Here is a 19,894-nt window from a genome sequence, read left to right as displayed (position 1 = left end):
GACACATGAACTTTTGAAGTCGATAGTGAATGCTTGGTTCCTAGGGCTAGGTGTCAGGAGGCCTGCTTGGCTACCAAGGTCTTCCCTTGGGACAAGGGAAGCCGAAGTTCTCTCTGTTCTTGGTTGGCCAACTTCACAGATAATTTAATCTGGCTTCTGGCACTTGGAGGATGGCTTGATGCTACCATCTCTCATGGTAAATCATGTTTTCTGAAGACAAAATGATGGTGTTTGGTTTAATTTTATCAAACTTCTCTCTTGTGCTGAATGTTTATTATACTAGCTTCTAAACTGGACTTTTAACTAGCTCTGAGGATAACTAACACAGAGGGCCAATAAATGGACTACCCTTAATTCTGGGAAAAGTTTGCTTTATATAGTAAATAGCAACCCATCCCACTATCCCTGCATTCCACATTTCTGTAATATTGCCTGACTGCCGAGGCTACCAATTCTCCCAAAATCTTGCCTTTTATGGACAAAGAGTCTGGAGCCCAAGGGAATAGTTTAATTAGCTGCTTCACGTAATCTCAAACTATTGAGAAATATGCTTTCCATCTTACAAAAGAGAGAATGTTCTCTGACAACTGCATCCCCAGTGAATTGGCCACTTCCCTGTGAAGGGAATCTTAGGGCAATCCCCTGCCAAGAGGGTGATGGTGGTTGTCCCAGCGATACTCCTGAGCTGCCCCATCAAAAGATCCGACAATTGTCATTTAGTATAATGTGAAAGAACTTCCTAGTGGGCAAGTATTTGCAAATATATGCATTATTAGAAAATTTCAGTCAGAGCTGGGCCTTGAGAGATGAAAAGACATTCAACAGATGAAGAAAGTGATATGAATCATTGGTACCTAAGAGGCATAGAAGAATAAAAATAAGTGTTGAGTTTTTGGTTCCTATGATAATGAGATGCATATTATTGTAAAAGGTATTGTCATGGAAGTTGAAACATTGAGTTAAGGTAAGATAAACTCTGGAAGGCATTGAACACCATTATAAGAAATTGAGATTGCCTGTGGGCCATGAGGAAATCACTCTTTTTGTTGAGAGGGAGTGATACAATCTGACCTGCGGTTTCTGGAAGATAATTCTAGTGTAAGTGATAAGGGTGGTGCCAAGATGCAAAAGTAACGGAGTTCATTTAAGAAGGCAAGAGCAGTAGAAATAGAAATGAAGGCCCAGAGCTGACAAATGTGGCAGAGAAAAAATATTCCTGGAATTTAACTGTTGGTTAGATGTTGTGGTGGAAACTGGTAGTGATCTCCCGATATCTGTTCTCTTCCCTGTATTAGATTCCTGGAGATGCCATTAGCAAAGTACCACAAACTGGATGGCTTAACTAGCAGAAATTTGTTGTCTCATAGTTCTGGAGGCTAGAAATCAAGGCATCAGCACCGTTGGTTCCTTCTAAAGCCTGTGAGGGAGAGCTTGTTCCAAGCTTAGCCTAGCATCTGGGGACAGTTTGCATCCTTTGTCATTCCTTGGTCATGACTCTAATCTCTGGTTTCATCTTCACATGGCATTTCCTGTTTGACTCTGTCTTCTTATATGGACACTAGTTGCATTGGTTTAAGAATCTCCCCTATCCAGGTATGACATCATCTTAACTAACTACATCTACAATGACTTGATCTCCAAGTAAACCACTTCCTGAAGTAGTGGGGATTTGAACTTCAACATACCTTTTTGGAGAGGACACAATTCAACCGATAACAGCCCCCTTCCCCACTGAAAGAGCCCTGATTTGGGGCTTGGTATGTGGCCACCCAGAGTGGAGGCTGCTTTCACTAGCTGTGGCTACGTGGAAGAGTGCTGGCTAATGAGGTGAAGGTGGAATCGTGTGGAATCTTCTTTTATAAACCCTCCTTAAGGGACATTGTACACATGTTCTCTTCACCTATCTTCATACTTTCTTTCATCCTACTTCAAGGAATAGAGTTGTCCATTACAGCCAAAGTGGCCTTAACTTTCATAGATGATGAGTAGTGAGTGACTGTGGGTTTTTTGTTTGGTTTGTTTTGTTTTTGGACACCCTGGGTAAGATGTCAACTTGGCACTCTTGCAAAATGATAATTCCAAGGTTCTTACCTACAACTGACTCAAGCACACAGATGTGTGTGTGTGTGTGTGTATGCGTCTTGGCACTCAAATTTTTAAAATTTTGAATTGAAATGCATTTAGTTAGGCATTTACTCTGGTTTTTAACAAAGCAAATTATGCAGTATAACCTTACAATAAGCTTTACTTAATTATGATACATGCCTAGCTTCCAAAGAATTTGAGCTTAAGAATGCTGAGATATCTTTAAATATCTGCTCAGTATTTATTTAGAATAGAGGCTGAAGGCTATGGGGAAGAAAGCCCCTTTCAGCTCCATGATGCAGAACAACTGAGTTCTAGTTCCAAACTCCTGTGTATAGTTCATTCAGCAAACCAAAAGCTATGCAATTACCCTGATACCATGGGAGATTATTCTAGATGCTGTAAGTCTCTCTTCCTGTCACCCTATTCACCCAAGTTGGTTCTGAAAATGTTTCTTCCCTGAGAATTCTGGCGACTGAATTGCCTTCAACTTGCCATACTTCCATATGTATATTATGACTGGCACCTCCAGGCCATTTGGCTCCATCTTGACGTTTCTAACATAGCACACTGGTGCTGTACCCAGAGAATAAGAACACTTCCACAGGGCTAGTTTTTGAGAAAGAAATGATGAGTATGACAAGTACATGTGGAATTTGAATCACCAGTTGGTCACCCATGTGGATCGTTTAGAGCAGGAAGACCACATCCTATATCCTAAAGAGGGACTATTTTTTTAAATTTTTAATTTTATTTATATATTTATGTATGTATGTGTGTATGCATTTTTCTTAAAAATTTTTAAAGATCTATCTATCTATCTATCTATCTATATATATATTTATTTATTTATTTTAGAAAGAGAGTATGCTCACACATGCACATGGAAGTGGGGGTGGGATGGAGGTGGGGAGAGGATCTTGAGCAGACTTCCCGCTGAGTGAGGAGCCCCCCACCAGGCTTGATCCCATGACCCTGAGATCATGACCTGTGCCAAAATCAAGGGTCTGATGCTCAACCAACTGAGCCACCTAGGTGCCCCTGAAGAGGATTGTTAAAGTGGATTTATGCCAAGTCCTGCTGAATGTGCTGGATCTGGATACATGCACACAAAGATACATCCCAAGCAGGGTGGGAATCATTGACAAATGCACTGCTAGACTCCAGGGATTCAGGGGGAGGTTTCAGGTCTGTATGGGAGCTAGCTGGTGACTTGTGTATAATTTCAACATTACTTTCTCTAAAGCTTTTCAGTGACTTTCCATAGAATCCTTGGTTTTTGAGCAATCTCATAATTTAGTAGAGTTTTCTATAGCAAATACAGCCCATTTTTAAATCTTTGAAAACTGCCACAGCCAACAACATGGACACAACCACTAATGGTTGCTCAGTTAGCCTGTAAGCAACTACTCTTCCTGGTTTATAGCAAAAAATTCTGATGGAGGAAATCACTGGTACTGTGTCTGATATCTAAGGTAATTTCAAAAATCTGTAATGAGCATCAATTGCTGGAAAAAAAGAATGATTTTACCTACTTCTTTTACTTAGATCTTACTCTTTCCCAACTGCCCTCTAGGGCTAAGGATTTCTCCTTGGTACCTCAGTTCATATAAACCCGTGTAAAGAAACACACACATTAAATTATAAAAGGGTGGTTTCTTAAATGGTTTTGAGCTGTAAATAATCCTTAAAAATGACTTTCTCACTTCAAAACACGGACATTATACTGTATTTATAAAGACAAAAAAAAATAACAACTAAATGCCCAAATCCAAAGAAAAGTTTAAGAAAAATATGATATGTTCATATTACATCATGCTATGGAATCATTAAGCATGATTTTATAGAGTTTTAAATAGTTAGAGATTATTCTTATTAAAGAAAAGTCTGTTTGATGCAAATTGTTACACAGTATGTCACAAGTAGTTATGTGTGTATTGTAAAGAGACAGTCTGGTATGTGCTGAAATGTTTGTAGTGTTTTCTCTGGTTGATGAGAGCAGGGGTAATTTTTTTTTAAATATCATTCATATGCTACTTTTTTTCCTTTTCTTTCTTTCTTTCTTTTTTTTTTTTTTAAGATTTTATTTATTTGACAGGCAGAGATCACAAGTAGGCAGAGAGGCAGGCAGAGAGAGAGGTGGGGCTCAATCCCAGCTGGATTATGACCTGAGCCGAAGACAGAGGCTTTAGCCTGCTGAGCCACCCAGGCATCCCATACTTATGCTACTTCTATAATGAGAAAAAAATAAGCAACCCAAATGTGTCTTTTCTACAATACTGAGGGGATTTTCCTCATATATCCCAACATTTACACTTGTGGCACAGACAAATGTGAAGGGGAGTAAAGGATTTGCTCAAATATATTGATACTGTTAGAAAATGTTTATCTAGTGCAAATAAAGAACCAAAGGAAATGCATAGACATTGACCATTATAAGGATATGCATATATATAATTCTTCTTCCTGAATTTCTAAGCAAAGACTCACAGCTCTATAAAGTTGGCTACTTGGATACAACATAAGGGAGACACAGGGGTCCCTGTCATTTCCAAGATTAGCAAGGATTATCATCACCAATATGTCAGACACCCTCTCCTCCAAAAAGAAAAGAAAAGAAACAGCGAGAGAGAAAAGGGAAGAGAGAAACAAATAAGAGTCTGTAGCTGTTTTTAGAAGTTCTTAAGGAAGAGTATCTCCAGCCCATATAGTATGAACTAAGAGTTAAGTGCTATTACAATAATCAAAGAACACTACGGTAACTAGAAATTAAGATATGGTCTTGAAATCTTCCCTTGGAAAACATGTTTTCATGAAATTCAGCTGAATAAAGCTATTCTTTATCACTAATAATTGTGTGGTAGAATGAAAAAGCTAAAGAAGTGACATGCAAGTATTTCTTCTATACAGTGAAAAACAGTCTTCTCTAATTCCAGTACTAAATCATCATGTAAATACATATCCGTAAATAACGCATTATAGTTCATAAAAAGGGATTACCTGTACTGAGTGAAGTTTTAAAATCAATATCCCATTGTATTATTTACACTGTAAAAACACAATGTATGTAAAATCTCTCACAAAAAATGCCTTTAAAACATAAGATTATTAGATGTGGTATAAAAAGCCAAATACCTGGACATGCTAATAAATAGTTAACAAAAAGCTCCAAAAATTATGGACTGACATTCTCATAAAATATTTGAATAAAAGTTTATGCAGGTGTTTCATTAAAACAAAACAAAACAAAACAAAACAAAACAATTTCCAGTGGCAGCCGGGTTAAGCATCTGACTCTTGATTTCAGCTCCTGCCTGTCAAGATCTCAGGGTTGTGAGACAGATATGAGATGGAGCCCTCCATCAGACTCCACCCTGGGCTTGGAGCCTGCTTGGAATTCTCTCTCTCCCTCAGCCCCTCCCATACCCACCAAACTCTCCAAAACAAACAAACAAACAAACAAAAAGGAACTCCACAAAATTATTTAATAATGGTTATCTAATCCAAAATAACAAAAGCAAACCATTAGAATGCATTCAAACATTTATTTGAGTGCTATAATTATTTATTTAAAAAGAAAGTGACCACAGATGAAAATCTTAATTGGCTTTATGAAAATGTTATATTTTCTAATGATGGGGATGAGAAACTTATTAATGGCTTTCTAAAATGTATGGTAGGAAGGGTTTTACAAACTTTGAGACTTTCATATTAACTTGTGAAACTTTAAGGACCTAGTAAGATCTTTGGTAGATCTACTTTTTATTTTGCAATCTTACTTACATGACAATTAAAAAGAAACAGACCTAATTTTTACATGGACATAAAACTACAAATATTGAAATTGAATAGTTTTATGCTAGAGGGATTTTGGAATTATCATGGTTTTTGTGACATCAATTTTTTTTTAAAGATTTTATTTATGTATTTGACAGACAGAGATCACAAGGAGGCAGAGAGACAGGCGGGGTGGGGGGGCGGGGCTGGGTAAGCAGGCTCCCTGCTGAGCAGGGAGCCCGATGTGGGGCTGGATCCCATGACTCTGAGATCATGACTTGAGCCAAAGGCAGGGGCTTAACCCACTGAGCCACCCAGGCCCCCAATGACATCGATTTCTATTGGCATAATTATAAGGCCAATAAAAAAAAAAAAAACAACTCATGGGTTTCTCTATTTTGGTTTAGTTTGATTGGAAATTTTCAGGAAAACATTCGTGAGTTACTACTTTTTCTTTATTTCTAACACTCTGCTTTCCCTGACCCCTTATTCCACATTCACTGACTCAGAGACTATTTGGAGAGGGCACCTGTTTTAAACGGATCCACAGGAAATACCTATGTTGTCTTTTCATACTCTGATCATGCATCTGGTTGGCTGAAATGTGATCATGATTAAAAAAAAAAAATGCTGCCCACAGACCGAGGCAACTTCACTGTGACAACATTTACTGGAAGGCAGAGAGAATCCAGTTTATATTTATTTTCCTTCCACTAAGCTCTGGTATTGTACTGTAGGAAAGAAAAAAGTAAAAGGGCAATGTCAGTTTAACCCTCAAAAGATTAGTATTATGTTACACACCGGGTTTTGCTTCCAAATTCAGAACGATTTGTTCTGTTTGTTCAGTTTGAAGCTGAAAGCAGTCTTCAAGCAGAAACAGTTACCTGACACCCCTTTCTCTATAACCTTTTACTTACAAACCTCCTGCCCCAAGTTCACGGTCTGTCCTGTTGTATTACATGCTATTTATAAATCTCCTGTGAGGAGGAGCACATGGCAGTCCGTCCTTTGGAATAGAATTTATAAGGTAATTTCAGAGTGATTAAAAGTCTTATCAGTAAAAATCTAATTGGGTTCAAAATAAATAGTTACTCGGGAGCCCCCCGCGCGCGGATTTACACCCCACGTCCAGGCCGCCACCGGTCCCTCCGCACGGAGCATCCGCCTCGGCCAGCAGGAACCATCTCCGCCGCAATCCCCTCCGGCTGCGACGGGTGTCCCCACTGGGGTCCCCTCTGTCAGGACACACCCCCCCCAACCCTCCCGCCGCCCCCACCTTGAAGATGCCACCCGCGGCAGCTCCACAGCGCGCCGCCCGCTTCCCCAGCCCCGACCGCACTCGGAGGCCGCCCACCCACCCAAAGGACGCCTAGGGGGCGCCCCGGCCGGGTGTCCCAGGGCCCCGCGAACGCAGGAGCAGAATGACGGAGATGACGAAAGAGCTGACGCCACGGCGCCAGGCCGTGGCCGCCGCCAGGGCCCGCCACCGCCGCCCCGCCCGCGCAGGTCGCCAGGCGCTCCCTGTCGCCGGTCCCGCGGGGCCAGCCCGCCGCAGACCCCGCCCCACTCCGCCCGGCTCCGCCCCGGCCCGGCCCGGCCCGGCCCGCCCCGCGGCTGGCCGCGCCAGGGTTCCCCCGGCGCCCGCCCCCGTGCGCCCTGCCCGCCCCCGTGCGCCCTGCGCCTCCAGCCTTCCCTCCTCGCCTTCCAGCCTGCCAGGCCTTTTGCGAACATGGCGCTTGTCCCGTGCCAGGTGCTGCGGGTGGCGATCCTGCTGTCCTACTGCTCTATCCTGTGCAACTACAAGGCCATCGAAATGCCCTCGCATCAGACCTACGGCGGGAGCTGGAAATTCCTGACGTTCATTGATCTGGTAAGGCCTTCCGCTCCCCTCCCGCGTCCGCCCTGCACCCCGAGTCGGTGTGTGTAGGGGGGGTGGGGTGTGTGCGCGGGCACCTGCGCGCGCGCGCGCCCCTCCAGCCTCTACCGGTGTGCTCGCCTCTCCCTCAGTGCTTGCGCGTAAAGGCCTGGCTGCCCCCGTAGCAGCACCTCTGAACCACCCTTACGTGGTAGCTGGGGCACGAATGGAAGTGGGCACAGCCAGGTGGTGGGCTCTTTGGAGGGGAACACAGACCTGCTTCTAAGAGGTGACACGGAAGGAGTCTCAACTTAACAAATGGATCAGACGACCTTGATCTTGAGTGGCCTCAGACCCATTCGCCTGCAGCGTGCTTTCCAGAGCACCCACCGTGGGATCAAGTTGCAGCAACTGAAGGAAACTGGGTATTGTCGAATTACTTGGAGCTCCTCTGAAAGGACCAAAATCCTCATAAAGAAGAGAAAGCCCCTAATAAAGTTGTCTCCTTTGCATCTGTTTTCTTGCCCATTGTCAGTAATTTACTTCTAACCTTTCTCCCAGAAACATTAGGTGAGAGGTTTTCAAAATGCGTTACCAGTATGTCTTTACACTCGATTTCCAACTGAGTTTTCAATAGTTTGCATAAGCAGCCATGTTGGCACAACAGGATAGCCTTGGCAGTTGCAGGGTTTTTTTGTTGTTGTTGTTGTTGTTTTTTTAAAAAAAGCTTATCTACTTTTGGCACTAAAGAGCATCAGAGCATCAGAATATGAGCATTAGGCCCAATAATGACATGGGGTGAAATCTAGGAGTTTAAATTAGGGGAAAGGTGACTAATTTAGACTTGGTGAAACACACTCAACAATGACCAAATATGGGTAGAGGGTGAGAACAAATCAAGGAGTTCCAAGGACTAGAGGTAATGTAGAAGCAAATCCTGGGACAGCACAACTGCCCATCCAAGATTATACACAAGGTTGGCAGATAAGCAAGGTTATAATCTCTAATCGTTGACCCTCCTTTTTGATGAGGAGAACATGATACCTGTGTTAAGATATTTCCAGAGGCTTAAAATCCCTCAAAGAAATGCAGTCAGAGGGCCTTTTCTTTAAAAACACCACTTCATATTTGTTTCACGTTAGATACTTTCAAAGAAGAATTTAAGCACTTTTTCTCAGCAGTTTCCAAACCATGTACGTGCCTTTGGGCATAGAGGGTTTCAAGGTTTCAGTTTTCAGATTCTCAGCTTCTCTTCCTCGAAATTGATCTGCCTCTGAACATGGATAATGCCTGTCAGTTCTCCTTCCTTCTTCCTCATTCATCCAAGGGGTGAGCACATGACAAGGCTCTGTGCTGTATTTATCTATTCCTTTTAGCATTCAGAATACAGACTGTCACCAGGACTATCTTCACATTTGACTGAAAAAAACGAAGTCAGGCTTGTTTTGACAGAAAGTCTTATTGGGTTGATTGGCTTGTCAATGAGAGTGGGCTCTGCCAATTATGTGATAGAGCAGACATTTTCCATAGATTGAGTGAAATCTGCAGCCCTGAGGTTCTGATAAATATGTATCAGAGCATTTGAAATCATGTTCCTTTTTCAAGTGTTTAAACTTCTGTTAAGAATGTTTAGATGTTATTTAAAAATATGTGCATAGATTTTCGGAATTCTTTCAGGGGCTATGCAAATAAAATTCCTCTTGGATCCCTCCCTTTTTCCATTCCTTAATCAGATCTCACTTAGAACTAGCCCACTTTGGTGTCGCCAAGGAGCAGTGCTGAGCTGAAGTATTGTTGGAGACCCTACCAGTACCATGGGAGCTATGGAGAGTTCTCAGAAGCACCTTTGTGTTAGGAACAGTTTTAGGGGAGTGAGGGTGGAGGACAGCAGGTGAGAGGGGTAGAAATTGGGGTATCCATTAACCCATGAGAGATGACGACTTCTCATGTTGGGCATTGCTTACTGTGTGTTAAATAACAAGGCTCTCAAGAAACAATATACTTCCCATAACCTTTGTATGACATGATAGCACAGTAGAGGCTATTTGACTCTGCAGAAACTGCCATGCAGTTTATATTTTAGCATTTGATGACAGAACGTGCCTGCTTTAAGTATTTAATCACCACAAACATACTTTTATCTCCTAGAATTCAGGCCATACATTCAAACTTGATTCTGTTTGTTTCATATTTAGATTCAGTTTTTGTAGGGCCTTCAGCCTATTCAGACTTTTTACTTTCTGTGACTTATGATTGAAACCTAATAATTATCTTTAATCAAGAGTTCCTATGAGAAGGTCTGTCTAGACTGTATTCATAAAAACATTCATGCAAAGTGTTATTCTTTTAATGATTAGAGCTTATGCACTGTAAAGTTGTTGAAATAGTCTCCTGCACAGTCCTTAGTAATGGCATGGAAAAATTAGGCTACTCTAATATACCTGACTTCTCATTTTTTTGCGTGTTTAAAACAAATAATCTTGATTACTTAGTGCCTTGGACAGTTTTAATGATTCTAAGCTCACTGGAGCAATTTTGGAGGAGGGTTTAACTTCTAAAACTTTAGTGAGAAAGCCCTTTTTCTAGCCAACTTGGACTGCAGAGTCAGGAATTATCCTGGTGGCCACAGTCTGATTCCATGGTCCACCTCATGAGTTTACCAGAACGTCAATCAGGAGTCTCAGGCCACTTGTATCTGGGACCGGTTGGTTCTGGGGCAGTGGCCATTTCGGCTATATTCATATCTTACACTGAGGGTCAGAGTCATTGCAATAGAATCAGAGTTCATGGTTAAAACCTGAAACACAAGTTTTTGCTATCAGTAATCCTACCCTGTTCTTCCCCTAAGAACTTCTAGCATTGAAAAAAACTGTAAGAGAACTCAAGTGTTTCGAAAATTCAAGTTAGTTAATAGAAATGGAACCCTGTCTTGGTGTGTTAGGCAGACCAATGAGCCCTCAAAGATGGCTACATCTTAATCCTTTCATACCCGTGAGTGTATTAAGTTACACAGCAAAGGAAATTAAGGTTGCTAGGCAGTTGACCTTAAAATAGGGAAGTTATCCCTGATCATCCATATGACCCAATATAATCGCAGAGGTTCTTAAAATGGAAGGAGGCAGAAGGGAAGAGTTGGTTGGAAGAAAATGTGACTATGGAAGAAAGTCACAGAGAGACACAACTTTGCTGGTTTGGAAGGTGAAGGAAGGGGCCAAGAGCCAAGGAATGTAGGAGGTGTGTAGAAGCCAGAAAGAACAGAAAATGAATTCTTCTCTAGAGCCTTGAGAAGAAACCAAGTCCTGCTGATGCCTTGATTTAACCCAATGAGACCCATTTGGGACTTCTGACCTCCAGAACTATAAAATAATGACTCTGTACTGTTTAAGTCACTAAATTTATGGTAATTTGTTATAGCTGCAATAGAAAACTGGTACACCTGGTTTTAAATCCTCCGACCCAGAAAGAAACTTAAATGTTATCATACTTAGGCAATGACTCAGCTAGTTCTTTACGTATATTAGATAACTGGTTAATTTTAGCTTTAGCTTTAACCAAAATATAGGTTTTTGCCTACTGCACCCATGAAACTATGCAGAGGAGACATAACAATGGGCACTATGAGAATCTATAGAAAACTGAACAACATGGGAAAACTAGGTCTTTTCTTTACTGTGAAGTATTTTAGAATCTATCGTTATGCAATAGGCCATGTCAGGAGAAGGAATACTCTCTTAACCGAAATAAGACAGAAAGACAGAAAATCTATATGAACTGCTGTTTAAATAACTCCTTAACCAGTATCAGAGCTGATGAATTTTCTTGAAATGATGCAGATTCATTCACTTATTTCCTGATTAAAGGATAATTCCCCAACTTATACAGTGATTGCTCCCAAAGATAGTAAAAATGAAGAATCGGAATAAAACCAGAATAAATGAATTAAAAGAAAAAGGCAATTGTATGTTGAGACCTCAACGTAGTGCTGGTGTAATAGGTGTTTAGTAAACATTTGAATAAATGGAAACTTTCCAAATATTCGATGAGTTTTCTTGTCCTTTTTCCTCCTAAAACATTCAGAATAAGAGGGATTTTTGAAACATACCAACCATAATTTTCTTTAAATGTCTATGGTGCAATGTCTAACACATCAATCAGAATCAACTTCTCTGAAAAACATGAGCTGGACATTTGTTGTATAAAAAGGTAAATTAATATTGATACTGAATTTAAGACCTTTTGATTTTTAAAGACTGATACAGAAATAGGCTATCCCATTTGCTCTAATTTTTAGTGTACACCATTGTGAGGGTTCTAGTGACCTAGGTCTCCACTATATTCATTGCTTGTCTTGTCCTAACTTTTCCTTCATGCATGGACAGAACACTGTTTAGATCCCGCCTCCTCCAAATGTGGTCTGAGGGCCTGTAGAAGTGATCTTATCTGGGAGCCTGTTAGAACTATGGAACCTCGGGCTCTACTCCAGACCTTCTGAGCAGAATCCACACTTTTAGTAAGATCATTATGTGACTGCTTGGCATGTTCTAGTTTGGTAAATGCTGCCCTAGGCCATACTGGTTTTGTATTATGACTTAACATGGAATAACTTGTAGGTTGCAGTCTCAGCATTATTTCTGCCCACTATATTTAAAGTATATTTAAACATATTTTGAAACATATTTAAAGTGACTTCCACTGTGGCATAATTAAAAACATGTTGAAAAAAAAATTACAACTTAAAAATAAAGAGAAATCTGTATTAAGTGCTAGGGAGAGGTTATTTATTGAAATTAAAAAACAAATTTAGGTAATCTTCAGGGCAACCAAGGGAAAAAAGAATACATACTTGATTGTGTTGTCCTTAGCATTGGAATAAAGGAAGCATAGCAATCTATCAGGAAAAATAGAGTGGTTCTTTCCAGGCACTGACTTTTCAGGGTTATTTATCCCTCAGACTGTTTTATAAAGGACATTGGGTAGTATTGTAAATAATGCCTTTGATTGATTTTTAGCAGAATATATAGAAATATTCTTAAAACTATGTTTCTTACATTGTGATTTTTATGAAAGCCAAAAACGTGGTCTTATATTTTGACTGGGTGAAGGCATTTTTGTAGAGGCTTAAAGTAATATAATCTAGGTATTTATTTTTGTTATCTAAATCCTTATTGCAAAAGAATTTAAGGAAATCACAGAGGGAGCAGGATAAATAAGAGCTCAGATGTTGAAAAGCTTGGGGTGTTCAAAGAGCAGGAAATGGTCAAATATACCTGGGGGATACATTTTTTTGCTTTTAGACATGCTAAGAATTTTTGACATTTTAAAAAAATGTTGAAAAGAATAAATTGCATAAGTATACTGACTGAAGCTTTTAAATTTGTCTTATATTTACTTATGTAGCTGTAATAAAATATTCTTGACTCTAGTTCATGGCTTAATTTTAAATAGGAAATAAAATATCTTAAGAGGAGATTCTGTGTATCATTATGTAACTATGGTACTTTGCTTTGCCAGTCATGTGAAGGCCAGTAGGTCATTGAGTACTCTGAACAAAATTACGTGGTTTTTTTGTTTGTTTGTTTTGTTTTATTTGGATATCACACAAAGAAGGTGAAACTGCACATTTTTTTTCCCCAGTAGAATTAGACTTGACCCTAAAATGTGCACATAAGCTTTAAGGATGAAATAACACTTTTTCTAACCCAAGGGAAGCATTATGAGTATAATACTTCACATAGAATCCTCTTCACCCTCTTTGGAAATGTTTCTTTTGGATTAGACATAAAAAAAGGAGCCTGGTTTTGTTAGAGTGGGGGAAATAGTTGATGATATAATCACCCATTCCCTTTCTTAGTTGCAAATGTTATTGAAATTACAGAAAGTCATCTGACCACTAGTTGAGGTCACTTTTTTCCCCATCCTCGCCATCCTCCATGTCTGGTATAACATTTAGCAAAATTGGTAGCTGCTCTTGAGGGTTTTCATTTGTTTCTCTGTGTTCCCTGAAATGTCATATGTTTCTGTGGAAGTGTGAACAATAGTACAATTTTCCATATTGAATCAGATGTTCCTGTGATTCCAGTATATTTGGAAAAATCTTATTGCTTCAGATTCCATAACAACATAGCGTTCTTTTGTGTCTGCAGCCCGTGGCCAGACACTTAAAGGGCCCATTTCTCACCTGGGGGGTGGTCCTGCCAGGTACCTTGAGCACAGAGAACTCTTTGAACATGAAAGACCTTTTGATGGGATCTGTTGTGGGATGGAGCAAGATATGGAAGGTAGTTTTGATATGCTAAATCAAGATATGCTAATCAAGAACAACCAGAGAAATTGTTTGAATTTGCAAAGTGGCAAGAATTGCTATCATTTGGAAGCTTGAGAATATGGAATGTGTTCATTACAGGGCTTTAGAAGTGTAGAATTCTAAAAAGTCAGTTTGGCAACGATCTAGCCCCTTAAGTATTGACATATTTAGACATGTCAGGCCATGTTATAATTTAAAATTTTAATATCAAAAACAACACATAGAATTATAGAAAATTTGTACAATACAGAAAGCCATTGGGAAGGAAATATATTCTATTTTAATGATCTCTGATTTTCTGTGCATCTTAGTGTTTTAGGGCTTCAAGATGGTATATTTATTTTATTTTTAAAAAGACTTATCTATTTATTTGAGAGAAAGAGAGGACAAGCTAGGGGTGGAGGGAGAGGGAAAGAGAGAATCTCGAGCAGACTTCACACTGAGTGCAGAAGCTGACACAGGGCTTGATCGTATGACCCCAAGATCATGACCAGAGCTGAAACTAAGAATTGGATGCCTAACTGAGTGAGCCACCTAGTCACCCCAAGATGGTATTTATTTTAGAGCTTTGCATATATACATACATAGAGAATCAGACAGCAGAAATATATGTATATGTATATATGTGTATGCACACATATATAGTCAGATTTCACAAAAAATCACATTCTTTGCAAAAAATTATTTTTAAATTATAGAGAAAAATATTTATCACTCAAGGATACTAATGTTAGTATTTGGTATTTGCCTTTTAAGATATATGTGTATATATATATATATATATATATATTCTTTCCTGTAAAACAAAATTCAGTGTGTGCATATGGTTTGTATACATTTATTTTTTAAATTAACATACACCAAAATTCACTTTCTGGTGTACAGTTCAGTGATTTTTGACAGATGCATAGAATCCTGTAGCCACCAACATAATCACATAAAAATATTCTTTTATGCTGACTCCTTACAGTCAGACCCTTCCCTGAGATCACAGATTTGTTCCCTATTGCTATAGTTTCACATATACATAGAAAATATAGGTAAGGCATACCATATGTAGCCTTTTGAGTCTGACTCTCTTCATTAAGCACAATACATTTTAGATTCCTCCATGTTGTGTGTTGGTAGTTTGTTCCATTTTATTGTTGAGTGGTATTTCATGGCATTGTGTACCACTTTGTTCATCGATTCATAAGTTAAAGTGCATTTAATTTTTTCTAGTTTGAGGTGATTATGAAAAAAGCTGCTATAAACACTTACATACGTGTTTTTGTGTGAACATGAGTTTTCGTTGTTTTGAGTAGGTACCCAGGAGTGGAATTGTTTGGTTATAAGGCAAGTATATGTTTGACTTGATAGAGACCACCAAACTGTCTTCCAGAGTGGATGTGCCGTGCTGCCTTGCCAGTAGCAATTCATGAGAGTTTCAGTTACTTGTGCCCTCGTTAAAGTATAACATTGTCAGTCTTTCTTCTATTTTAATGATTCCAGCCCTTGCTTTTTGGGGGGAGGGTGGGTTATGTTTCTTTTAATAAAGATTTTACTTACTTATTTAAGAGAGAAGGGCACCAGGTGGAGGGGAACAGAGGGAGAGGGAAAGGCAGACTGAGTAGGCTGGGCCCACACAGGGTTCCATCCCAGGATCCTGGGATCATGACCTGAGCCAAAGACTGACTCTTAACCCACTGAGCCACCCTGGCGCCCAGATTCCAGCCCCTCTCTAGTGGTATCTCACTGCACTTTTAATTTGCATTTTCCTCATGACTAATGATGTTAAGAATCTTTTACTGTGCATTTTCATTTTTTAAATTAAATTTATTTATTTATTTTTAATAAACATATTATATTTTATCCCCAGGGGTACAGGACTGTGAATCGTCAGCTTTACACATTTCACAGCACTCATCATAGCACATACCCTCCCCAATGTCCATATACCCACCATCCTCGCCCATCCCCCCTCCCCACAGCAACCCTTACTCTGTTTTTTGAGATTGAGTCTTTTAGGGTTTGTCTCCCTCCCAATCCCACCTTCTTTCATTTTTTCTTTTCCTACCCCCCAAACCCCTATATTGCATCTCCACTTACTCATATCAGGGAGATCATATGATAGTTGTCTTTCTCCGATTGACTTATTTTGCTAAGCATAATACCCCCTAGTTATATCCACGTCATTGCAAATGGCAAGATTTCATTTCTTTTGATGGCTGCATGGTATTCAAGTGTATATTTACCACCTCTTCTATATACATTCATCTGTTGATGGACATCTAGGTTCTTTCCATTGTTTGGCTATTGTAGACATTGCTGCTATAAACATTCGGGTGCACATGCCCGTTCGGAGCACCATGTTTGTATCTTTAGGATATATACCCAGTAGTGCAATCACTGGGTCAAAGGGTAGCTCTATTTTCAGTTTTTGGAGGAACCGCCACAAGGTTTTCCAGAGTGGTTGCACCAGCTTGCATTCCCACCAGCAGTGTAGGAGGGTTCCCCTCTCTCCGTATCCTTGCCAGCATCTGTCATTTCTTGACTTGTTGATTTTAGCCATTCTGACTGTTGTGAGGTGATATCTCATTGTGGTTTTGATTTGTATTTCCCTGATGCCGAGTGATGTGGAGCATTTTTTCATGTGTCCATTGGCCATCTGGATGTCTTCTTTGCAGAAATGTATGTTCATGTCCTCTGCCCATTTTTTGATTGGATTTTTTGTTCTTTGGGTGTGGAGTTTGCTAAGCTCTTTATAGATTTTGGACACTAGCCCTTTATCTGATATGTCGTTTGCAAATATCTTCTCCCATTCTGTCAGTTGTCTTTTGGTTTTGTTGACTGTTTCCTTTGCTGTGCAAAAGCTTTTGATCTTGATGAAATCCCAATAGTTCATTTTTGCCCTTGCTTCCCTTGCCTTTGGCGATGTTCCTAGAAAGATGTTGCTGCGGCTCAGGTCGAAGAGGTTGCTGCCTGTATTCTCCTCAAGGATTTTGATGGAGTCCTTTCTCACATTGAGGTCCTTCATCCATTTTGAGTCTATTTTCATGTGTGGTGTAAGGAAATGGTCCAATTTCATTTTTCTGCATGTGGCTGTCCAATTTTCCCCACATCATTTATTGAAGAGGCTGTCCTCTTTCCATTGGACATTCTTGCCTCCTTTGTCAAAGATTAGTTGACCATAGAGTTGAGGGTCTATTTCTGGGCTCTCTATTCTGTTCCATTGATCTATGTGTCTGTTTTTGTGCCAGTACCATGCTGTCTTGATGATGACAGCTTTGTAATAGAGCTCGAAGTCCGGAATTGTGATGCCACCAACATTGGCTTTCTTTTTCAATATTCCTTTGGCTATTCGAGGTCTTTTCTTATTCCATATAAATTTTAGGATTGTTTGTTCCATTTCTTTGAAAAAAATCGATGGTATTTTGATAGGAATTGCATTAAATGTGTAGATTGCTTTAGGTAGCATAGACATTTTCACAATGTTTGTTCTTCCAATCCAGGAGCATGGAACATTTTTCCATTTCTTTGTGTCTTCCTCAATTTCTTTTATGAATACTTTATAGTTTTCTGAGTATAGATTCTTAGCCTCTTTGGGTATGTTTATTCCTAGGTATCTTATGGTTTTGGGTGCAATTGTAAATGGGATTGACTCCTTAATTTCTCTTTCTTCTGTCTTGTTGTTGGTGTAGAGAAATGCAGCTGATTTCTGTGCATTGATTTTATATCCTGACACTTTACTGAAATCCTGTACAACTTCTAGCAGTTTTGGAGTGGAGTCTTTTGGGTTTTCCACATAGAGTATCATATCATCTGCGAAGAGTGATAGCTTGACTTCTTCTTTGCTGATTTGGATGCCTTTAATTTCCTTTTGTTGTCTGATTGCTGAGGCTAGGACTTCTAGTACTATGTGGAATAGCAGTGGTGATAGTGGACATCCCTGCCGTGTTCCTGACCTTAGTGGAAAAGCTTTCAGTTTTTCTCCATTGAGAAAGATATTTGTGTTGGGTTTTTCATAGATGGCTTTGATAATATTGAGGTATGTGCCCTCATCCCAACACTTTGAAGAGTTTTGATCAGGAATGTATGCTGCACTTGTCAAGTGCTTTTTCAGCATCTATTGAGAATATCATATGGCTCTTGTTCTTTCTTTTATTAATGTGTTGTATCACATTGATTGATTTGCAGATGTTGAACCAAACTTGCATCCCTGGAATAAATCTCACTTGGTCGTGGTGAATAATCCTTTTAATGTACTGTTTTATCCCATTGGCCAGTATTTTGGTGAGAATTTTCACATCTGTGTTTATCAAGGATATTGGTCTGTAGTTCTCTTTTTTGATGGGATCCATGTCTGGTTTTGGGATCAAGGTGATGCTGGCCTCATAAAATGAGTTTGGAAGTTTTCCTTCCATTTCCATTTTTTGGAACAGTTTCAGGAGGATAGAAATTAGCTCTTCTTTAAATCTTTGGTAGAATACCCCTGGTAAGCCGTCTGGCCCTGGACTTTTGTTTGTTGGGAGATTTTTGATGACTGTTTCAATCTCCTTACTGGTTATGGGTCTGTTCAGGTTTTCTATTTCTTCCTGGTTCAGTTGTGATAGTTTATATGTCTCTAGGAATGCATCCATTTCTTCCAGATTGTCAAATTTGTTGGCGTAGAGTTGCTCATAGTATGTTCTTATACTTTTTTGTATTTCTTTGGTATTGGTTGTGATCTCTCCTCTTTCATTCATTTTATTTATTTGGGTCCTTTCTCTTTTCTTTTTGATAAGTCTGGCCAGGGGTTTATCAATCTTATTAATTCTTTCAAAGAACCAGCTCCTACTTTCGTTGATTTGTTCTATTGTTTTTTTGGTTTCTATTTCATTGATTTCTGCTCTAATCTTTATGATTTCTCTTCTCTTGCTGGGTTTAGGGTTTCTTTCTTGTTCTTTCTCCAGCTCCTTTAGGTGTAGGGTTAGGTTGTGTACTTGTACCTTTATTGGTTTTTTTTTTTTTTAATTTATTTGATAGAGAAGTAGGCAGAGAGGCATGCAGAGAGAGAAAGGAAGAGAAGCAGGCTCCCCACCCAGCAGAGAGCTCGATGCGGGGCTTGATCCCAGAACCCTGGGATCATGACCTGAGCCAAAGGCAGAGGCTTTAACCCACTGAGACACCCAAGCTCCCCACCTTTCCTGTTTCTTGAGAAAGGCTTGTACCACTATGAATTTTCCTCTCAGGACTGCCTTTGTTGTGTCCCACAGATTTTGAACCATTGTGTTATCATTTGTTAACATGAATTTTTTCAATTCTTCTTTAATTTTCTGGTTGACCCATTCATTCTTTAAAAGGATGCTGTTTAGTCTCCATGTATTTGGGTTCTTTCCAAATTTTCTCTTGTGATTGAGTTCTAGCTTCAGAGCATTGTGATCTGAAAATATGCAGGGAATGATCCCAATCTTTTGATACTGGTTGAGACCTGATTTAGGACCCAGGATGTGATCTATTCTGGAGAATGTTCCATGTGCACTAGAGAAGAATGTGTATTCTGTTACTTTGGGATGAAATGTTCTGAATATATCTGTGATGTCCATTTGGTCCAGTGTGTCATTTAAGGCCTTTATTTTTTTGTTGATCTTTTGCTTAGATGATCTGTCCATTTCAGTGAGGGGAGTGTTAAAATCCCCTACTATTATTATATTATTGTTGATGTGTTTCTTTGATTTTGTTATTAATTGGTTTATATAGTTGGCTGCTCCCATGTTAGGGGCATAGATATTTAAAATTGTTAGCTCCTCTTATGGACAGATCCTTTGAGTATGATATAGTGTCCTTCTCCATCTCTTATTATAGTCTTTGGCTTAAAATCTAATTGATCTGATATAACCCTGCTTTCTTCTGAT

The 19,894-nt window shown here is 39.6% G+C and overlaps 1 protein-coding gene across 10 annotated transcripts in view; it reads left to right on the top strand.

Moving 5' to 3' along the window:
• Positions 1-7,330: 7,330 nt before the first annotated feature.
• AIG1 (androgen induced 1) overlaps positions 7,331-19,894 on the top strand; it is a 481,448-nt gene continuing 468,884 nt past the window's right edge. For 2 of the 10 annotated variants that reach the window (XM_082730808.1, XM_082730804.1), the window contains exon 1: positions 7,331-7,732. In XM_082730808.1, the coding sequence (XP_082586934.1) occupies positions 7,592-7,732 (141 nt within the window). In that variant the 5' untranslated portion in view covers positions 7,331-7,591. Of the gene's footprint in view, positions 7,733-7,869; positions 8,235-19,894 lie in introns of those variants that run through there. The other 8 variants (XM_082730805.1, XM_082730806.1, XM_082730812.1 and 5 more) reach the window with 8 other exon arrangements.

Source organism: Mustela nivalis (genome assembly GCF_964662115.1).
Source record: "Mustela nivalis genome assembly, chromosome: 5".
NCBI lineage: Eukaryota > Metazoa > Chordata > Mammalia > Carnivora > Mustelidae > Mustela > Mustela nivalis.
This window is presented reverse-complemented; position numbering and strand designations above follow the sequence as displayed.